General features: G+C 38.4%; 1 protein-coding gene across 1 annotated transcript in view; it reads right to left on the reverse strand.

The window, feature by feature from the left end:
• The window catches only part of rngtt (RNA guanylyltransferase and 5'-phosphatase), a 124475-nt gene extending 108534 nt beyond the window's left edge, over positions 1-15941 (reverse strand). Inside the window, exons 1-7 of the mRNA XM_047388514.1 lie at positions 15523-15941; positions 9749-9858; positions 9573-9676; positions 9378-9466; positions 6789-6864; positions 4252-4501; positions 2093-2202 (exon numbers count right to left, since the gene is read on the reverse strand). Coding sequence (XP_047244470.1) covers positions 2093-2202; positions 4252-4501; positions 6789-6864; positions 9378-9466; positions 9573-9676; positions 9749-9858; positions 15523-15586 — 803 coding nt within the window. The 5' untranslated portion in view covers positions 15587-15941. The remainder of the gene's footprint in view (positions 1-2092; positions 2203-4251; positions 4502-6788; positions 6865-9377; positions 9467-9572; positions 9677-9748; positions 9859-15522) is intronic.
• Between the last annotated feature and the right edge of the window lie 1645 nt (positions 15942-17586).

Consider the following 17586-nt stretch of genomic DNA (forward strand, 5'->3'; position numbering starts at 1 on the left):
AAAAATTATAAATTGATTTCTCAGCAACATAGCAAAAACATTCACTACATATATAGACTCTTATAGAAAACTATGCATATCCTTCTGTTGTCAAGCTCACAAGTTGCTAGAGAAAGCTGTTTTAAGCAATGAAAATGCTTGAAAAATGTAGCATTAAATGGAAACTTGGTGATTAGCTAGAAAATATATTCAGTTACCTCAAGATTTAGTATACAGCAAATAGCTATAGCCGATATTAATTTTAATGTGGAATGGACACAAATGCAGGTATTTCAATATTTAGATGCAAAACCAATGAATTAAAAAAATATATAGAAATAACTAATCTACAATTCAAACAGACTGTTTAAAAATATAGAAAAACAGTCTGTGGACCTGTCCTCAGCACTGACACTGAGCTAAAGTTTTATTTGAAAAAATTAGAACATCCTATGTAACTAAAATTGTTTTCTAACATGGATATTTAAGATCGATTTCACCAACAGTGAAAAGTCATAGAATACAAATAAACAATAAAAACTTTATAGAAAATGGAGTTTCTGGTGAGGAACAAAAAAACAACACCACCACATTTACTCCCACTTCAAATAGTTAAAATCACACACAGATGAGTCTACTCAGCATTTTGAATGACCTTTGCCCTGTTTAAACCTTAGACATGTAGCCTGGTGTGCTCCTAACCGATGAACACAGAAAGACGACTTTTTTTGTGTCTAATAAGAGATTTAAAGAGTTTCAAAAGAGAAATAAACCATTCCACGGTATAGAAGACTGCCTTCAAGTAGAAAACATTCAAAACAACTGCCACCGTGTCCAGGTTTGGCCATCTAAGCAAGTTTATCTCGAGTGGGAGAGAGGTGATAAACCTTTCCTAAAACACTGAAATGTCAGCCCAGGACCTACTTAAAGTACTTGGTACTGTTACGTAAAAGGTTTCCTGCCTTTACAATCAGAAACAGAGTGCACATGTTGAACCTTCCTAGGAGGTATGCAAGGCCTTTGCTCCTGCTTTGCAAAATGAAGACCTTACTGAAGTTTGTCAGAAAGAACTAAGTCAAAGACCAGGACTTCTGGAATAATGGTCTTTAGACATACGAGTAAAACTTAACATTATTTGAACACCAGAACAGAGGACAAATTTGGCTGTCGACCACATACCACATTCCAGGAAAATAACCTGATCTTAGTTTGGTGTTGTAAATGACAACTAGCTCTCAATGGTCTTATCTGGTTAAATAACGATTAATGAAATAAAAACTGTGAAGCACACAGGTGAAAGTATCATGGTATCACAGTTTGTGGAGGCTTCTGTCCATCATGACGTGGCCAGCTCATCATCCCCTATGACTTCTTCCATGTATCAAAGGGTGAGTGAAGAAAATGTGAGACCACAGATAAATAAATAAATCTAATGCAAAACTGGAGCCTGCCACATAACAACGATCCAAAGTATACCAGTGAACCCATTAAGGACTGGGTGAGAGTTAAGAAATGTAAAAGTCTGGGAACAGCCTAGTCAAAGACCAGAGATGCTGTGGGGTGATTTGAAATGGGCTGTACATAAAGATAAACAGTCAGACTGGAGACAGGTGAAAGGCTACAGGAAGCATCTCACTGAATGTATTTCAGAGATAATAAAAACATTTTAATTAGTAGAGAAGTATGAAAAATGACGTCCTCCAACAATAGATACGATAAAGAAAGGGCACCCTATGTAATTTTGCTTCTACACACCGTCTACCTAGATTGCATAGTAAAACCAGAAATTAGCACATAGGGCTTAAAAAAAGTATTAAAAAGAGGGAAGAGAAAATTACTGTGTGGATTGTTCTCTCTGCTGTGATGAGACATCTCAGCAGGGCTGACTCTGGGCAATTTCTGGGGGAAACAAAAAAGCTGCCACAGCATATTTCCCTAAAATATAAAAAATCTATTTCTGTCTTCACCACCTGCCTGAAAGTATGAAGATGTTCCAAAAAGAATAAAGAAAAATAAGGTTGAGACAGATGAGTCACTCCCAGCAATATACACCTACATCCGTATACACGGTTTCCTAAAGGTGAGTTGGGAGTGCAATTAAGGAGCGCCTTACCTGTCCCACTCGGTCATCTCCTGACACATTCTTTGGATCTCGCCTAACTTGGGTTGGCTCGTGACCTGTGTGACCCCTTTCACTGCGATCCCTTCAAGAAACACCGCACCCTAGGAGGAAAAATAGAAAAAGAGCAAAATAAAAGGTTTTTAATTTAAAATAAACATTCACATCCTCCTACGCACAGCGATCCGAAACAGATGTTTCTTTGCTTATGAGTCGCTGGGTGCAAAAAGAACAGGAATAGATATTTAGAGATAAATCCTGCTTTTATTTTTAGCCATCTAAAAACATTCACACATTAATTATTTAAAGCATTAGCTTCACAAAACCTGGTACTCTGCCTCAGTTTAAGTCTTACTCCTGTTTTAGCCCTGTTCTTACGCTGCTGACACATTTTCATCTAAAGTGCTTCCTCTTCTCACTTGCTTCTTTTATGACATACCCTTTTCACACTCAGTCTGAGCAGATATTTCATGCTGCTATGATATGAGAGTCAAAAGAGGTTTAAACAGAAGCAAATGAGGTACAATAGTAAGTCATCTCAAATGCAGTTAATCTGTTTTGCTGACAAGTAGCTGCAGTGGAAATAAAGTCTAGACATGATCTTGTATCTCTCATTCACTACTTTGGAAAATACAAAGGAGTACATACATTAGTTCGCTATGACTCTGCTCGTAGACAGCTTTCATGTCAAAATTCCTAACTTCGCCAGATGCAAATTTCAATTTCCAGAGTTTTTAGTCAATTTTGGGAAAACTCTTTAGCGATTAAAAATAAAAGTTCACAAATAATTTATAACAAAGGTTAGGCTTTAAATATGAAATCTACAAAAAACCCTTTAAAGAGTGAAGAATAGGAAAAACAAAGAAAGGCAGAACACATGGATGAAAGAAAGGAAAGATGTCTAGGCGGATGGATGGATGGATGGATGGATGGACAGACATGAACTTTGATGACATCCTATTCTTTATCTATAAGGTCCAGCTTGTTGAAGGACCCACCATTTCCAGCAATATCAACTTTAACCATTCTGTAAACATCTTCCTCAAGGTTTAGGCACCATTTGTGGTGGGCACCTGAATCTCGCTATTTATATGATATCTGTTATTGAATACGCAATCTATATGTGCATGCAATGACAATAAAGGAATGTTATGTCATATTATGTAGCATCTTTTCCCTTAGCCTTGTTGGCAAAAAGAGATTGCCTATTTTTTTTCTGCATTTACTCATCACGTTTTACCGCTGTAGCTCATTGTTTTGGTCAAGAGAGCCGCTGCAGGGAGGTGAGGCCCTGACTGACTTTCATTGTAGGAAGAAGCGCCACAATATGGGAAAATGTGAATGGGTCAGTTTGCATCGATTCTGGCGCAAAAATTTATCTTTGACTAATTGCTTTTTTATATAGATTTGATTTTTTGACAATCCTAATCATCACATCATGATTCCTTCAAAAGTTGATCATGATAATACTGGGTAATGGCTTGGCCTCAAGCAATTTACCATCAGAGATATGTTCCAGCATCCTCTTAAATGGTTTGTTATAGCAGAGTGCACACGAGTGAGAACAGGGATCTAATTTCTCCCTCATATCTAATGCCTCTGACCTGGCAGGCAGTGAGAAATCATTTCCATGAGAAACTGTGGCTAATCTCCTGAGATCTGGGCTGCAGAGCTCAACAGAGTAACAGAAGTGGGTTTTGGGTGGCCACAAGAAAAATTTTAAATAAAATTTTAAACCTTAGTCTAGGTACCATGCAAACATCGAAGCCAAGTGTTTCCACAGAAACTCTCCAGCACATATTTTTCTCCTAACAGCCAGGCAGCCTCAGAGTGGTCCAACTGATGAGGTGGGCCTCTCAACCGAGAGACACTATTCCTTAACAAAAGTCGAGTGCTGCAGTAATGGCTGTAAGAGCTGCTGCTCTCTTCTCCAGATCTGTCTGGTGTATCATATTCTCTGCTATTCTTGCCTTCATTCAGGAAGCAAGAAAAGTGAAATATACATTATTCTTTATTATTCTCCTTTATTTTGAACAAACGTCTGACTGCAGCAAATATAAGATTGTAGTTAGTATTTGTTTATCACATGTACTTAATTATAGAGGACTATGTTACAATCCAGCATCCGAACATCAGCTAATCTGGAACCTCACCAATTTTAGCTTCTCCTTCTTTCTCTTACAAGGCGCCGATCCTGAGGAGCTCGGACCAGAATCCTGGCCGACTGCGTTGCCGTCGTCGTCCACCTCACTGTCATCATCGTCAAAGCACCACTCTGGCAGTGCAGGGGCAGGGGGTGTGTCCTCTTCATCGCCATAGCGACAGAAAAGCTCTTTGAGGTAGTCTCCCTTATAGATCCCGGGAGCCCGAGCCTGGGCGAAAGCAGCCACAGCTGCCTCAATGCTGATAAGGAAAAGAAGAAAACAGAGGTTAGATGCATTGGTAATTTTACATTTTCAATGTGAAGTTTTGTGTTTTTACAGAGAGATAATCAATTATTCTTATGCTACATTTCATCATGGTACCATTATACAACTATGAAAAAGGTAGAGGTGTATTCACATTTAGTTAAATACAGTTATTTTAAGGTTGCAAAACAAGTGCACTGGAGTGTACAAAAATATTTTTAAAGTTTTTATACATTTTAGTACCTTAACATCGCTCCTATTCTTATAAGTTTATGTTAAACATATGAAACATAAAACATTTGAAAATTCTTGTATTGAGGCTGTAACACATTTGTTTTGGACCAAATTGTTTTTAGTGAAACTGAAGGTCCTACACTGATAGAGGAGGTGCTACTATCGCCTTAATTCATGCTAAAACCACAACCTGCCAACGCATTGTACTGGGAGTTTACATTATACACCAGTACAAAGTAGAGCATACTTGGTATACTTTGTTTTGTTATTTTTTTTTTTTTTTACAAAATATCTGAAAGGCATGGCATGTATTTTTGTTCAACCTTTAGAAGTCAATAGTTAGTAGAAACACCTTTCGTTTTCAATTTCTAAGTGTTGCCACAGATTCTCAATTGAAATTTGGTCTGGACTTTGATTAGGCCATTCTAACATCATTCTGAATATACAAGGACTGCATCATATTTAGCTCCATTTGTTGAAAAAGGTATCGCCATAGTGATGCTGCCACCTCCAAGTTTTACTATGAGGATGATGTTTTTGTTAGTTGTTCTGGCAGCAGATTCTCCCACCTGAGCTGTGGATATCTGCTGCTCCCCCAGACCTACAACGGACCTCCTGGCTGCTTCTGATTACTGCTCACTTTTAAACGTTTTTGGTAGGTTTGCAGTCGTGCCATGCTCTTTTCATTTTTGGATGACGGAATAAACAGTGCTGCTTGAGGTATTGTTTTAAACTTCTCGCCAACTTTATCCCTGACAATTCTGGTCTGTTATCTGATCTTCACTATGCTGTTTGTTCACCAATGTTCTCTAAGAAACCTCTGAAGCCTTCACAGAACAACAGAGAAATAGGGCCTGAATAGAAATGCACACCACACTTTTCAGATTCTCACTAGTAAAAGATTTTATCAGAGGATAACCCACCATCTGGTCTAATTAATAATAGGAGACACAGGGCTTATCCAGTCACCCGTCAAGCCATTTTTTTATTTTTTTTTAGGCGCTTGCTCATTAACAAGCTTTCCTTAAGTGATGACTTCCAACATGGTTTTGTGCAACAGAACATCTGGTGCAACTGGGTCAGATCCAGCAATTACTATGATGGATTCTTGTTAAGGTTAACAACTTAAGGATGCTGTTTTTCTTCCACTTTGAGCTCCTTAAACTAAATGATATGGGTTTATAGCAAAAACTCCCCAAGTTAAAATTTTACTTGGAATAAACTCCTGAGGAATGTACCTCAGAGTAGATTCATAATTTGAAGTTGGATTTCCACTCTCATCTTAAACCATAAATAAATATAAACAAGAAATTAGTCAGTTGCATTCAACTAAAAGCACTGTTTGCATCTATTTCAAAAAATATAAACTGTTATTGTGGGCCTAATCAAATATTAATGAAGATTTTGTTTCTATTTCCAGCAACAATCTAACAATAACAAAAAAAATGTATAACTTTGGACCACTGTTGACAATTTCAGAGCTGAATTATCTTTCAACACAATAATAGTGCATGACAGCTGAAAATGGTTTGAGAATATTCATTTCACAGGAAACAGTGGGAGGTGGGAGGGTTTAAATCAGCCTCCACATCTCCAGAGATTTGGCTTTCTTAGTCGGCTGCTCCACCTCAGAGCAACCACGCATCCCCAGCCGTCCTGCTCAGCTGCTGGAAATCATTTTCGTCTCTGAAAAGGCCTGGTCGCCACTACCTGGCCCGGTCTCTGCGAGGCTTTATGTTGATTGGTTCTGACAGAGTGTACTCATGTGGTATCACACATACTGTAACCTCTCAGGTTTAAAAAAAAAAAAGATAGGACAAAAGAAAAGCTGAAAAAAAAAAAGACTGAAAGGGCTGGGAGGATGAAACTGAAGTAATGATGCAATCCACTGGAGAGACTCTGTGTTGGATAGTCTGAGTTATCAAGCGAGACGGCTGTGAGCAGCCTGCAAGTACCCTTACTGGTCTAGGCGCACACTTGCAGGGTCCTGAAACTTTCTGTAATCTCGCACTCAGATGTATGAGTGATTACTGTGCGTCAGCTCTTACCTCCAGTCCATCTTCTCCACCAGGTATGCACATATCAGAAAGCCTGTCCGATTGAAGCCATGCGTGCAGTGCACCCCTTCAGGACACAAAAAATAAAAATAAGAATCAAAATTAAATGCACTATTTATGCAAAGATTTACACAACAAGAGAAATGAACCTTTTATGCTTAGAGGCATGACATAATTCAATATATAAAAAAATAAAGCATGTTATCCCCATTTGAACAGCAGTGTAGAATGTTCCTGTCAACTTCTCTGAGACGAGTCCGTGTTTTAATAACCGGCATGAATTGCCTCAGGGGGCATTCTGACTTTATATCTACATCAACAATCTGCCTGAAACCAGCTGCTGGACAAACACGGGAAACTCAAAGATGGGTGAAACATTCCAGGGAATAAAGCAGGAACAGTAAAGGCTAAAACATGAAACAAACAAAAGAGCAGACACATTTTTCCACCACATGCACAAAAGTGGAAAGAAAAATGGTTCTAAAACAAGCAAATATTTCACAGGTGCGCAAAAGCTTGGAAATGAAGTAAAACGAAAATGCTCTGGTCTAACAGTTCTAAAAGTTGTCCAGTTTTGGAGGTTTGGCTGGCATTTATTGACGCAGCTGTTTCAATTGGACATGTGTTCTGCAAAGAGATCCAACCCTGATTACCAGCTGGCTAAAGACAGGATGTTGTTGAGATGACGATCAGGCATTCTGCTTAAGTGCTCAGGCTACTCGATTTACAAGGCAAGGCGGCACTTAAGAGGTAAAAAGCGAATGAAGAGAAAGTGAAGTGTAAGAGAGCCCCCCGCTGCCACCAACGTGAAACTGCAACCTTGACCTTCACACACTTAGCAAGAATTATTTCTAAGCAAAATGATTCCATTTTATTATCAATTATTTATTCAGAAACTAACTTTTTAGACTAAAAATAAAAAAGGAAAGGAACAAAAAAACCTGTTAAATGACATTGATTATATACTTTAAGTAAATAGTTAATAAAAATGAAAGGATCTATGAAAGCACTACATTATACAAGTCAGAACAATAATAGCCCACACACACTGACATTTTCAGTTAGCAAAAAAAATAATTTAGACACCAACTGATGCTCCTTCACCCACAATCACCTACACAATGTTCACCAGGAGAGCGGTTTCTGTTTCTAATGAGAACTCCTACACTTTAAATAATGAATATAATACTGACTACCACAGACAGCAAACTGTTCTGGAAGCATGTGCAAATTCACCCACTCTCTTTAACAATAATAATGAAAAACCTCAGCCAGGCAGCTTATTCTGCATGGTTCTTCAAACAGAACAGGCATTATTTTTTGGGCCTGGTTGAAGTGTATAATCAAATATACAAATAAAACATACATTAAGGACCTTTAGGTAAAATAAGCAACCCGACTTTTCTGTAAGAGTATCATATTCTAAAGTAAGCCTGCCCTCTGCTGGGCACAAATGGAAGCGCTACAAAAAAAAACTGCACCTTCTCCATAAAATAAAAGAACCTCTACTTTAATCATTAAGCCTTATTTTTTGTAAATTTCAAATTAATTTACCGAAATTGTCTTCTTAAAATGGGTAATATCTGTGTTTACAAATGTACTGATACAACCTCTAGATTAGGATATTTCGAACTCCATTAAATATATTATAAATGTTAAATATTATAAATAATATATAAATTATATATTATATAAATTGTAATATAATGCAAAAAAGAATCATACTGTTGAAAGAGAAAAAGATGTTTAGAAATTTGTAAAAGACATTGCAAAGCAGTCTACAATGCCAGCCTTCTGTGTCGTTAGAGGAAAAAATATAAAAAAGTTACTTCTAAACCAAAGCTATTAAATTATATTAAATTGTGCAATTAATTGCATTTATCTGAACACTCTTCATGGCAACCTAGACAAAATACAAGCTGCCGCAATAAAAACTAAAGCAGGAAAGTTTGTGTAAAGTAAGATTTCTGTCCGATTTGAATCCTCTTTCCTGAGCTATAAGATATTTCATAGGAAATTATTATTCAAGTATGTACATTTTGACAATTACTGCTGAATAAAAGTATCAAAGGAGAGTTTTTCTCTAGATATCTGACTTCAGTCAAAAAAAATCTAAAATGTTTTTAAATTAGAAAAGACATTCCAAAGCATTTTAAAATGTTACGATTTTGTGGCGTTTTCAGACGATTTCACAAAAAATAAACAAGTTAATCCCAAAGCATAGCTGTTACAGGAGTCAGAGTAAATTCTATATGGTGCAGTGCAAGCCTATCTGCAGTGCCGGTGGCTTTTGCATTCCAAGCCTGATAAATAGCACTTAAAAAAGGTCATTGTCACATGTTTCAGTCCCCTCACTAAACTGTGCCAATTTTATCATTTAAATGTATTATTGAATAAGTATTTCAATCATGTTTATGCAGAAAGGCAGATATTTTAGCCTATTGGATGCTAAAGCAAACCGGTAAAGTGAGCAGGGACCACAACCACCACGCCTCAGTTTATTATTGTCTAAAAATCCTGACCAGTAGAAAAATGAAAGCAAATATAACCATGTGAATTATTAAACCAAAGATTGCTCACCTATCAGTTCTGTGGGATTCTTCTCCATTATGTCCTCGCAGAGCTTGATGAACGACGCAGTCGTCTCCTTGGAAGGGCATTCCCCGTGGCTTTAGACATACAGATTAACCATCTTTAGCACATTACCCACTACCAGAACTCTCAGACTGTACTTCTGGATGAATTGTTTTGATTTACATTCAAATCTGCTCATACCCTTTACACTGGAGCTTCAGATATTTGATTCCTTCTTTTTCAATGTCATTGCGGTCATAAAAGCGAGTAGTGTTTGTCAAATCTACAAGCAAACCCATTTTTACCTGAGGAGAAGACAGAAACACAGTGAAGCAATGGTTTTCCTCTGACCATCAGGGCTATGATGCTTTACTTACTTTGAGACTTTTTAAATAGTTGGACAACATGCTCGGATGGAACCGGTTCTCCTCTGCAACTTGGTCATCATACCTGGGACCCAACATTGTTTTCATAGGCAGGAATTTACCTAGGGAGGAGTCATTAACCAGTCATCAATACATGTTAAATCAGTATAGTTTCAGCTATATGATGCAGTTCCTACAAGGAAGTTCTTAGAATATCAAGGAAGGGGAAAAAAAGACTACATTTGATTTTAAATGTTTTTGTTCAACTTTGTCCTTTTTAATTTCCTTAGAAAGAGAAAAGTTAAATTGTTACAAAAACAATAATCTCTGTGAACTGTGTTGAAACATATAGTTACAATAAAAGATTTAAAATGCTGCAGGTAACTTGAACTACTATACTCAACAGTATTTTAATCTAAGTAGACAATATCAGCACTTTACTGTTCTTTCCACCTCAAAGCCCAGTTGCCTTCAGTGTGTTGTGGTTAGCTTTAGGTCAACCTGTTCAATTAGACCTTGTTAAATACCTGGATATCTGGCCCCGTATTCACACAGAATCCTAAGACTAAAAGTAGCTCCTACTGACGTCATTTTCCCTCGGTAAAATAAAAGTTATGCACAGAGCATCTTAGGCCTTTAAGCGCAAGGATCCACCCCCTGAATTGTCAAGGAAATGAGCACAAATGCAGCCCCCTTGAAAAAGAAGGTAATCATTCATAGGAGGCTAGCCCCCTGGTTTAACTCAGAGCTGCGTACTTTAAAGCACAATGTTAGAAAATTGGAGAGAAAATGGCGCTCTACACGCCTAGAGGATTCCTATATAATCTGGAAAAATAGCCTACTGTTGTATAAAAAGACACTTCGCCAAGCCAGAACAACTTATTTCTCATCATTAATAGAAGAGAACAAGAATAATCCTAGTTTTCTCTTTAGTACAATTGCTAAACTTACACAGAGTCATAGCTCTGTTGAGCCATCCATTCCCTTAGCTCTTAGCAGTCATGACTTTATGGGATTCTTCTTAAATAAAATTGATTCTATTAAAAATAAAATCTTTGACATACTCCCGAAGATGATTACTTCATCCTCAGCAAGTGAGACAACATTGAAAGTAACTGCAGAACCTGATTTGTGTTTGGACTGTTTTGACCCTCTGGAGCTTCCTGAGTTATCAGAAATATTAGCTTCATCTAAACCTTCAACTTGTATGTTAGACCCAATCCCAACCAAATTATTTAAGGAAGTGTTCCCTCTGATTACCTGCCCCATTTTAGATATGATTAATCTATCTTTAGTAAATGGATATGTACCACAGGCTTTTAAGCTAGCTGTAATTAAACCTTTACTTAAGAAACCTTCGCTTGATCGAGATGACTTGAAAAATTACAGACCTATATCCAATCTTCAATTTTTATCTAAAATTTTTGAGAAAATAGTTGCTAATCAAATGTGTGAGCATTTATACAGCAATGACCTGTTTGAAGAGTTTCAGTCAGGTTTCAGAGCTCATCATAGCACTGAAACATATCTGCTGAAAGTCACTAATGATATTCTTATGGCCTCAGATAATGGACTTGTGTCTGTTCTGGTTCTGTTAGATCTCAGTGCTGCATTTGATCCAGTCGACCATAATATTCTCTTAGAAAGGCTGGAATAAGCTGTAGGGATCAGGGGAACAGCATTAGGCTGGTTTAAATCTGATCTGTCTGACAGATTCCAGTTTGTTCATGTAAATGATAAATCATCTTTAAACTCCAGGGTTAATTGTGGAGTACCACAGGGTTCAGTACTTGGGCCAATTCTCTTTACTATATATATGCTTCCAAAAGGTCAAATTATCAGGCAGCATGGGATAAATTTTCACTGTTACGCTGATGATACTCAGCTTTACTTATCCATAAATGCTGATGAGCCCAACCAGTTAGATAGACTACAAGCATGTCTTGAAGATATAAAAACTTGGATGACTTAAATGTTTTGCTTCTAAATTCAGACAAGACAGAAGTTGTCGTCTTTGGACCGGAGTCTTAAAAAAAAAAACTGCTTAGTCAATCACTTAACCTGGATGGCATTAAATTGACCTCCGGTAATAAAGTAAAAAACCTTGGTGTTATTTTTGACCAGGACATGTCATTTAAATCCCATAATAAACAGGTTTCTAGGATTTCCTTCTTTCACCTCTGGAACATTGCCAAAATTAGAAACATCCTGTCCAGGAGTGACGCTGAAAAACTAGTCCATGCATTTGTTACTTCAAGGCTGGACTATTGTAATTCTTTACTATCAGGATGTCCACAAAATGCAGTTAAAAGCCTTCAGCTGTTTCAAAATGCTGCAGCAAGAGTTCTGATGAAAATTAAAAAGAGAGATCATATTTCTCCTATTTTAGCTTCCCTTCATTGGCTCCCTGTTAAATCCAGAATAGAATTTAAAATTCTCCTCCTCACATATAAAGCCCTTAATGATCTAGCTCCATTATACATCAGAGATCTGATTGTTCCATACGTTCCTAACAAAGCACTTTGTTCTCAGACTGCAGGTTTACTGGTGGTTCCTAGAGTCTCTAGAAGTAGAATGGGAGGCAGATCCTTTAGTTATCAGGCTCCTCTCCTGTGGAACCAGCTCCCAGTTTTAGTCCGTGAGGCAGACACCCTGTCTACTTTTAAGGCTAGGCTTAAAATTTTCCTTTTTGATAAAGCTTATAGTTACAGTGGCTTAGTTTATCAGGGAGGGAGCCTTCCTCCCTCCATGTTGGTTGGAGTAAGGGGGAGTCAGGTTTAGCCTAAACCGGCTCAGTTATGGTTGAGGTGCAACACACCCTCCATTTCTGCTACCTGCATGACCCCTTCTCTTTTCCAATGGTTATAAACAGTCTGACAGAGGGAGGTATCCAAATCCTTGTGGTTTTTAGTATAACAATGACCATCAGTGGGACCCTTTGTGGGGTTCCTTGAGACGACATTGTTGTAAATAAGCGCCGTTTAACTAAATAATCTGAACTGAAACTATCTGTGTAGTTATGCTGCTATAGGCTTAGGCTGCTGAAGGACATAATGACCATTTTCACCCTCTTTGCTACATTCTCACACTACTCTCCAATTTTGCATTATTTGCTGTTATTTCAGCTTTTAACCTTGTTCTCTCTATTCTCTTCCTAGAAGCTACACCTGGCCTGGCTCTGTGTCTACCTGTGACACCTTTCTGGAGAGAGGAATCGTCCGAGCTTCTACTGGCAACAACTTAATGCTCACCCTCTACCAATGATCCACATGGCCCTGTCTTTTAGTGTTTAACCCTTTCTCTCTCCTAGACATGGCGATTGACTGAGCTTTTACTGTAACTAACTGTATGTGCTCTCTTTCAGACTCTAACCTTGAAAACTGGCTCAGAGTTGATCTGTTCTTTCTTTCTAGGTGAAACGACTAAAGGAGCTACATCCATTACCATTTACTTTTCCTTCCCATAGAAAGTACTCCTGGATCAGTGCTTCTGTGTTCTTTTTGTGTCTCTGCTCTGTTCTCTCAAACCCCCAGTCGGTCGTGGCAGATGGCCGCTCACACTGAGCCTGGTTCTGCTGGAGGTTTCTTCCTGTTAAAAGATAGTTTTTCCTCTCCACTGTCGCTACATGCATGCTCAGTATGAGGGATTGCTGCAAAGTCAACACCAGTGACTGTCCACTTTCTCTACATGCTCATCCAGGAGGAGTGAATGCTACAAGTCTCTGACTCGTGGCAATCTGCTGGATTTCCTTAGACAGAAAAATGTTTTATCCAATTTGAATAAATAACTAACTCTGACTGCAATAAATAAGCTATGTTCAAACATGTTGATGCTGTGTGAAAATTTATTTAATCTTGCTAAGTTTTATCATCATGATTTACACATTTCCTGAATCCATTCTAAAATATATCATCGGTTAATTTATCTCCATTAATTACTAGGAGCACAACCGATCCTCACTAAGATAGGAATCTCTGTCGTTTCCTTGCTCAGAATTGCTCTCAGCAAGCGAACAGAATCATTCTTAAGCTGGAAATCCTTGGCAGGAATTTTTAGGCCAAGATAAGAGCTCTCTGAGAGGACTCTGAGAATACTTACTTACTTACATACTTAGTCATTTACTTACTTACCTAGTAAGTAACTAACTAAGTAACCAATACATAAGTAATTAAGCAACTAAGTAACTAAGGAAGGAAGGAAGGAAGGAAGGAAGGAGCTATGGATGAAGGAAGGATAGAACATTTAGATAACAGTTTAAGTGATGGAGCCTGAAAATAAAATATTTTTCCACTAAATTTTCTTCTTCTTTTTCCGTTTTCGTACAGAGCGAAACTTGGCTTCTTATTCTCCAAGGCTGCAAGCCTTAATATATGACAATTCGCATACTTAAAATCTGCAATTTTGAATCAAATATATCTCAGTCAGACAGTCTACTGCTTATTCCATAGTAAATGTTTATTAATATATTAGCCATACATGATCAAAAATCAAAAATCTTAATGGATTTTTAGGCATTATACAATTGTTCTTCCTTAACAAGATAGACTAAAAATGTATGTACGTTAATGTCTCCTGTAAGTAAAGTCTATGTTATTATCCCACTTCTTAGCCGGATACCTTAAAAACTACTCGACCTGAGTCTCAAGGGATAAGGGGAGGGGCAGAGAAAACCCTACCCAAGTATAAGTCTTGGCTGTGGCCTTTCTGTGCAAGTTGTGCATGTCCTCCCTGTGCATTCATGGGTTTTCCTGGGGGGGGGGGGGTTTCCCCACAGTCCAAAAACATGTATGTTAGGTTGATTAGTCACTCTAATTTCCCCTATAGGATGGTTTAGGAAGATGTCAATCATGTTCATATCATATTGCCAATTGCTCATTGATGCTTTATTTGGATTTATTGCAACCAATTACTTCTCACCACAAAAGCCAGGTTACTCTGCCTATAGGGAGAACTGGAGACTTTGAAAGAAGTTATATCAAAAACCTTCTGGAGTAATATTACTTATTGCAAAATCCCCAGGGAACCCCACCTAAGATGAACAGTGGAAACTGAAACCTCAAAAGTGTGTATTGAAACGTTTGAGAGAAATGCATTTATCTGCACCTGTGCATTGAAAGTGGACGGAATGTGTTTGGTAATTGTTGCAATCCTATGCAGAGAAGGGTCTGGGATTTCCTGCAGGAACAGCTCTATCCAACGTGCACCATGTATTGCCTCGGTTTGTTTTGACACGTGATTCTGGGAAGCTTGAAAACACACACTAACGTTGAATGCAACTTGTTCTAAATTGGAAAATGCAGCTCCTGAATGCCGCTTTGGTTTTAAAGCACCGCTGATTGCGTGTTTAACCTGTACATCTGTAAGGGTGCGCTGAGGGAAGCGTCACGCCAGACTTCATTGAACAAATCTGGCAAATTAGGTCGACATACGAAAAGCAACAAAAGGCCAATGTGCATTTAAAACACGTCAGGTTTAAGCAACTTTGTGAGTAATTTATTTAACTCGGTGGTATAAGTCACATCAATCTCTGCTTTATTTACTTAATAAAGCCCTTTCACTTGAATAGCACTGCTCAGTTACATTCATGTAAGCCTTTTAACGTAAACGACAAACGGAGACAACTAGGTTTTGTTGATAAGATCAATTTTAAATTTTAGAAAACGCAGCAAATCGTGTACTGTCCACGTGTTGTGAAGCAAATAATTTATTTCATTTTACATAGCCTGTCGATGATAACATTTGAAAAAAACTGAGCCCATATATGTGATATTTAAGTTATGACTTACCTGCCACAGGCTGCCCTCTCCTTGGACAGTTACGCCATCGAGGAGGGGGTCCAGTGTGCGACATGTCAGGAAATGTACGTAAAAATAAGTAAAACCTTGTATCAGTATCAGTCGGTCACACACCTAAGATCCCGGATTAACGCTCCACTAGAGCACCGCGGCTTCAAGGCCCTTTCGCTGCTTATTCAGAAGGATCACCCAACAAGTTTTAGCCCGGGCAGCATTCTGACAGGCGGGAACGAATTTAAACAAAACATGGGCTATGAAGGTTGAATACTCTTCACCACCCGAAAATTAGTCCTCTCTTTCTAAATAGTTTTTTTTCTTTTTAAATCCACATGATTGGAAAGAAGCAAGCATTACTTTACTGGGTTAGCATGTGCTAAATCACAGAGCCAACCTCCTTCTTCTTTCTAATATCTGTAGTTCAAGACGGATAACCTGTTATGCTGCCACCTACGGATACATTTCAAAATTACATGAAGCCAAAGGATTTGTTTAGGCATGTACAATCATGTTAATGCTCATGACTTTATGTGCAATGTTTTGTTATATTAAATAATTAATGTTATTACTTTTATTTCATGCATATTGGGGCTGTCGTAGAAACTATTTTGGTGTGATACACAAGTGCAAGAAAGTTAATCTTGAATCTAAATATTCAAATCTAAATGTAGATAAATAAATGACAATGCAAATAAATGTAATCTATTGTAAATAATAAGAAGCACCAGATTTAGGATGAAAACAAAAGGAGTTGGAGAAAAAGAAGAAGAAAAAGGTACGTTACAGCAAATATTATGCAAATAATCCATAAGAAAGTTGCAACAAACAAACATACAGAGGTTGGACAATGAAACTGAAACACCTGTCATTTTAGTGGGAGATTTCATGGCTGAATTGGACCAGCCTGGTAGCCAGTCTTCATTGATTACACATTGCACCAGTAAGAGCAGAGTGTGAAGGTTCCATTAGCAGGGTAAGAGCACAGTTTTGCTCAAAATATTGAAATGCACACAACATTATGGGTGACATACCAGAGTTCAAAAGAGGACAAATTGTTGGTGCACGTCTTGCTGGCGCATCTGTGACCAAGACAGCAAGTCTTTGTGATGTATCAAGAGCCACGGTATCCAGGGTAATGTCAACATACCACCAAGAAGGACGAACCACATCCAACAGGATTAACTGAGAACGCAAGAGGAAGCTGTCTGAAAGGGATGTTTGGGTGCTAACCCGGATTGTATCCAAAAGACATAAAACCACGGCTGCCCAAATCACGGCAGAATTAAATGTGCACCTCAACTCTCCTGTTTCCACCAGAACTGTCCGTCGGGAGCTCCACAGGGTCAATATACACGGCCGGGCTTCTATAGCCAAACCTTTGGTCACTCATGCCAATGCCAAACGTTGGTTTCAATGGTGCAAGGAGCGCAAATCTTGGGCTGTGGACAATGTGAAACATGTATTGTTCTCTGATGAGTCCACCTTTACTGTTTTCCCCACATCCGGGAGAGTTACGGTGTGGAGAAGCCCCAAAGAAGCGTACCACCCAGACTGTTGCATGCCCATAGTGAAGCATGGGGGTGGATCAGTGATGGTTTGGGCTGCCATATCATGGCATTCCCTTGGCCCAATACTTGTGCTAGATGGGCGCGTCACTGACAAGGACTACTGAACCATTCTTGAGGACCATGTGCATCCAATGGTTCAAACATTGTATCCTGAAGGCGGTTGCGTGTATCAGGATGACAATGCACCAATACACACAGCAAGACTGGTGAAAGATTGGTTTGATGAACATGAAAGTGAAGTTGAACATCTCCCATGGCCTGCACAGTCACCAGATCTAAATATTATTGAAGCACTTTGGGGTGTTTTGGAGGAGGAACGTTTTCCTCCACCAGTATCACGTAGTGACCTGGCCACTATCCTGCAAGAAGAATGGCTTAAAATCCCTCTGACCACTGTGCAGGACTTGTATATGACATTCCCAAGACGAATTGATGCTGTATTGGCCGCAAAAGGAGGCCCTACACCATACTAATAAATTATTGTGGTCTA

This window comes from Girardinichthys multiradiatus, chromosome 15 (genome assembly GCF_021462225.1).
Source record: "Girardinichthys multiradiatus isolate DD_20200921_A chromosome 15, DD_fGirMul_XY1, whole genome shotgun sequence".
Taxonomy (NCBI): Eukaryota; Metazoa; Chordata; class Actinopteri; order Cyprinodontiformes; family Goodeidae; genus Girardinichthys; species Girardinichthys multiradiatus.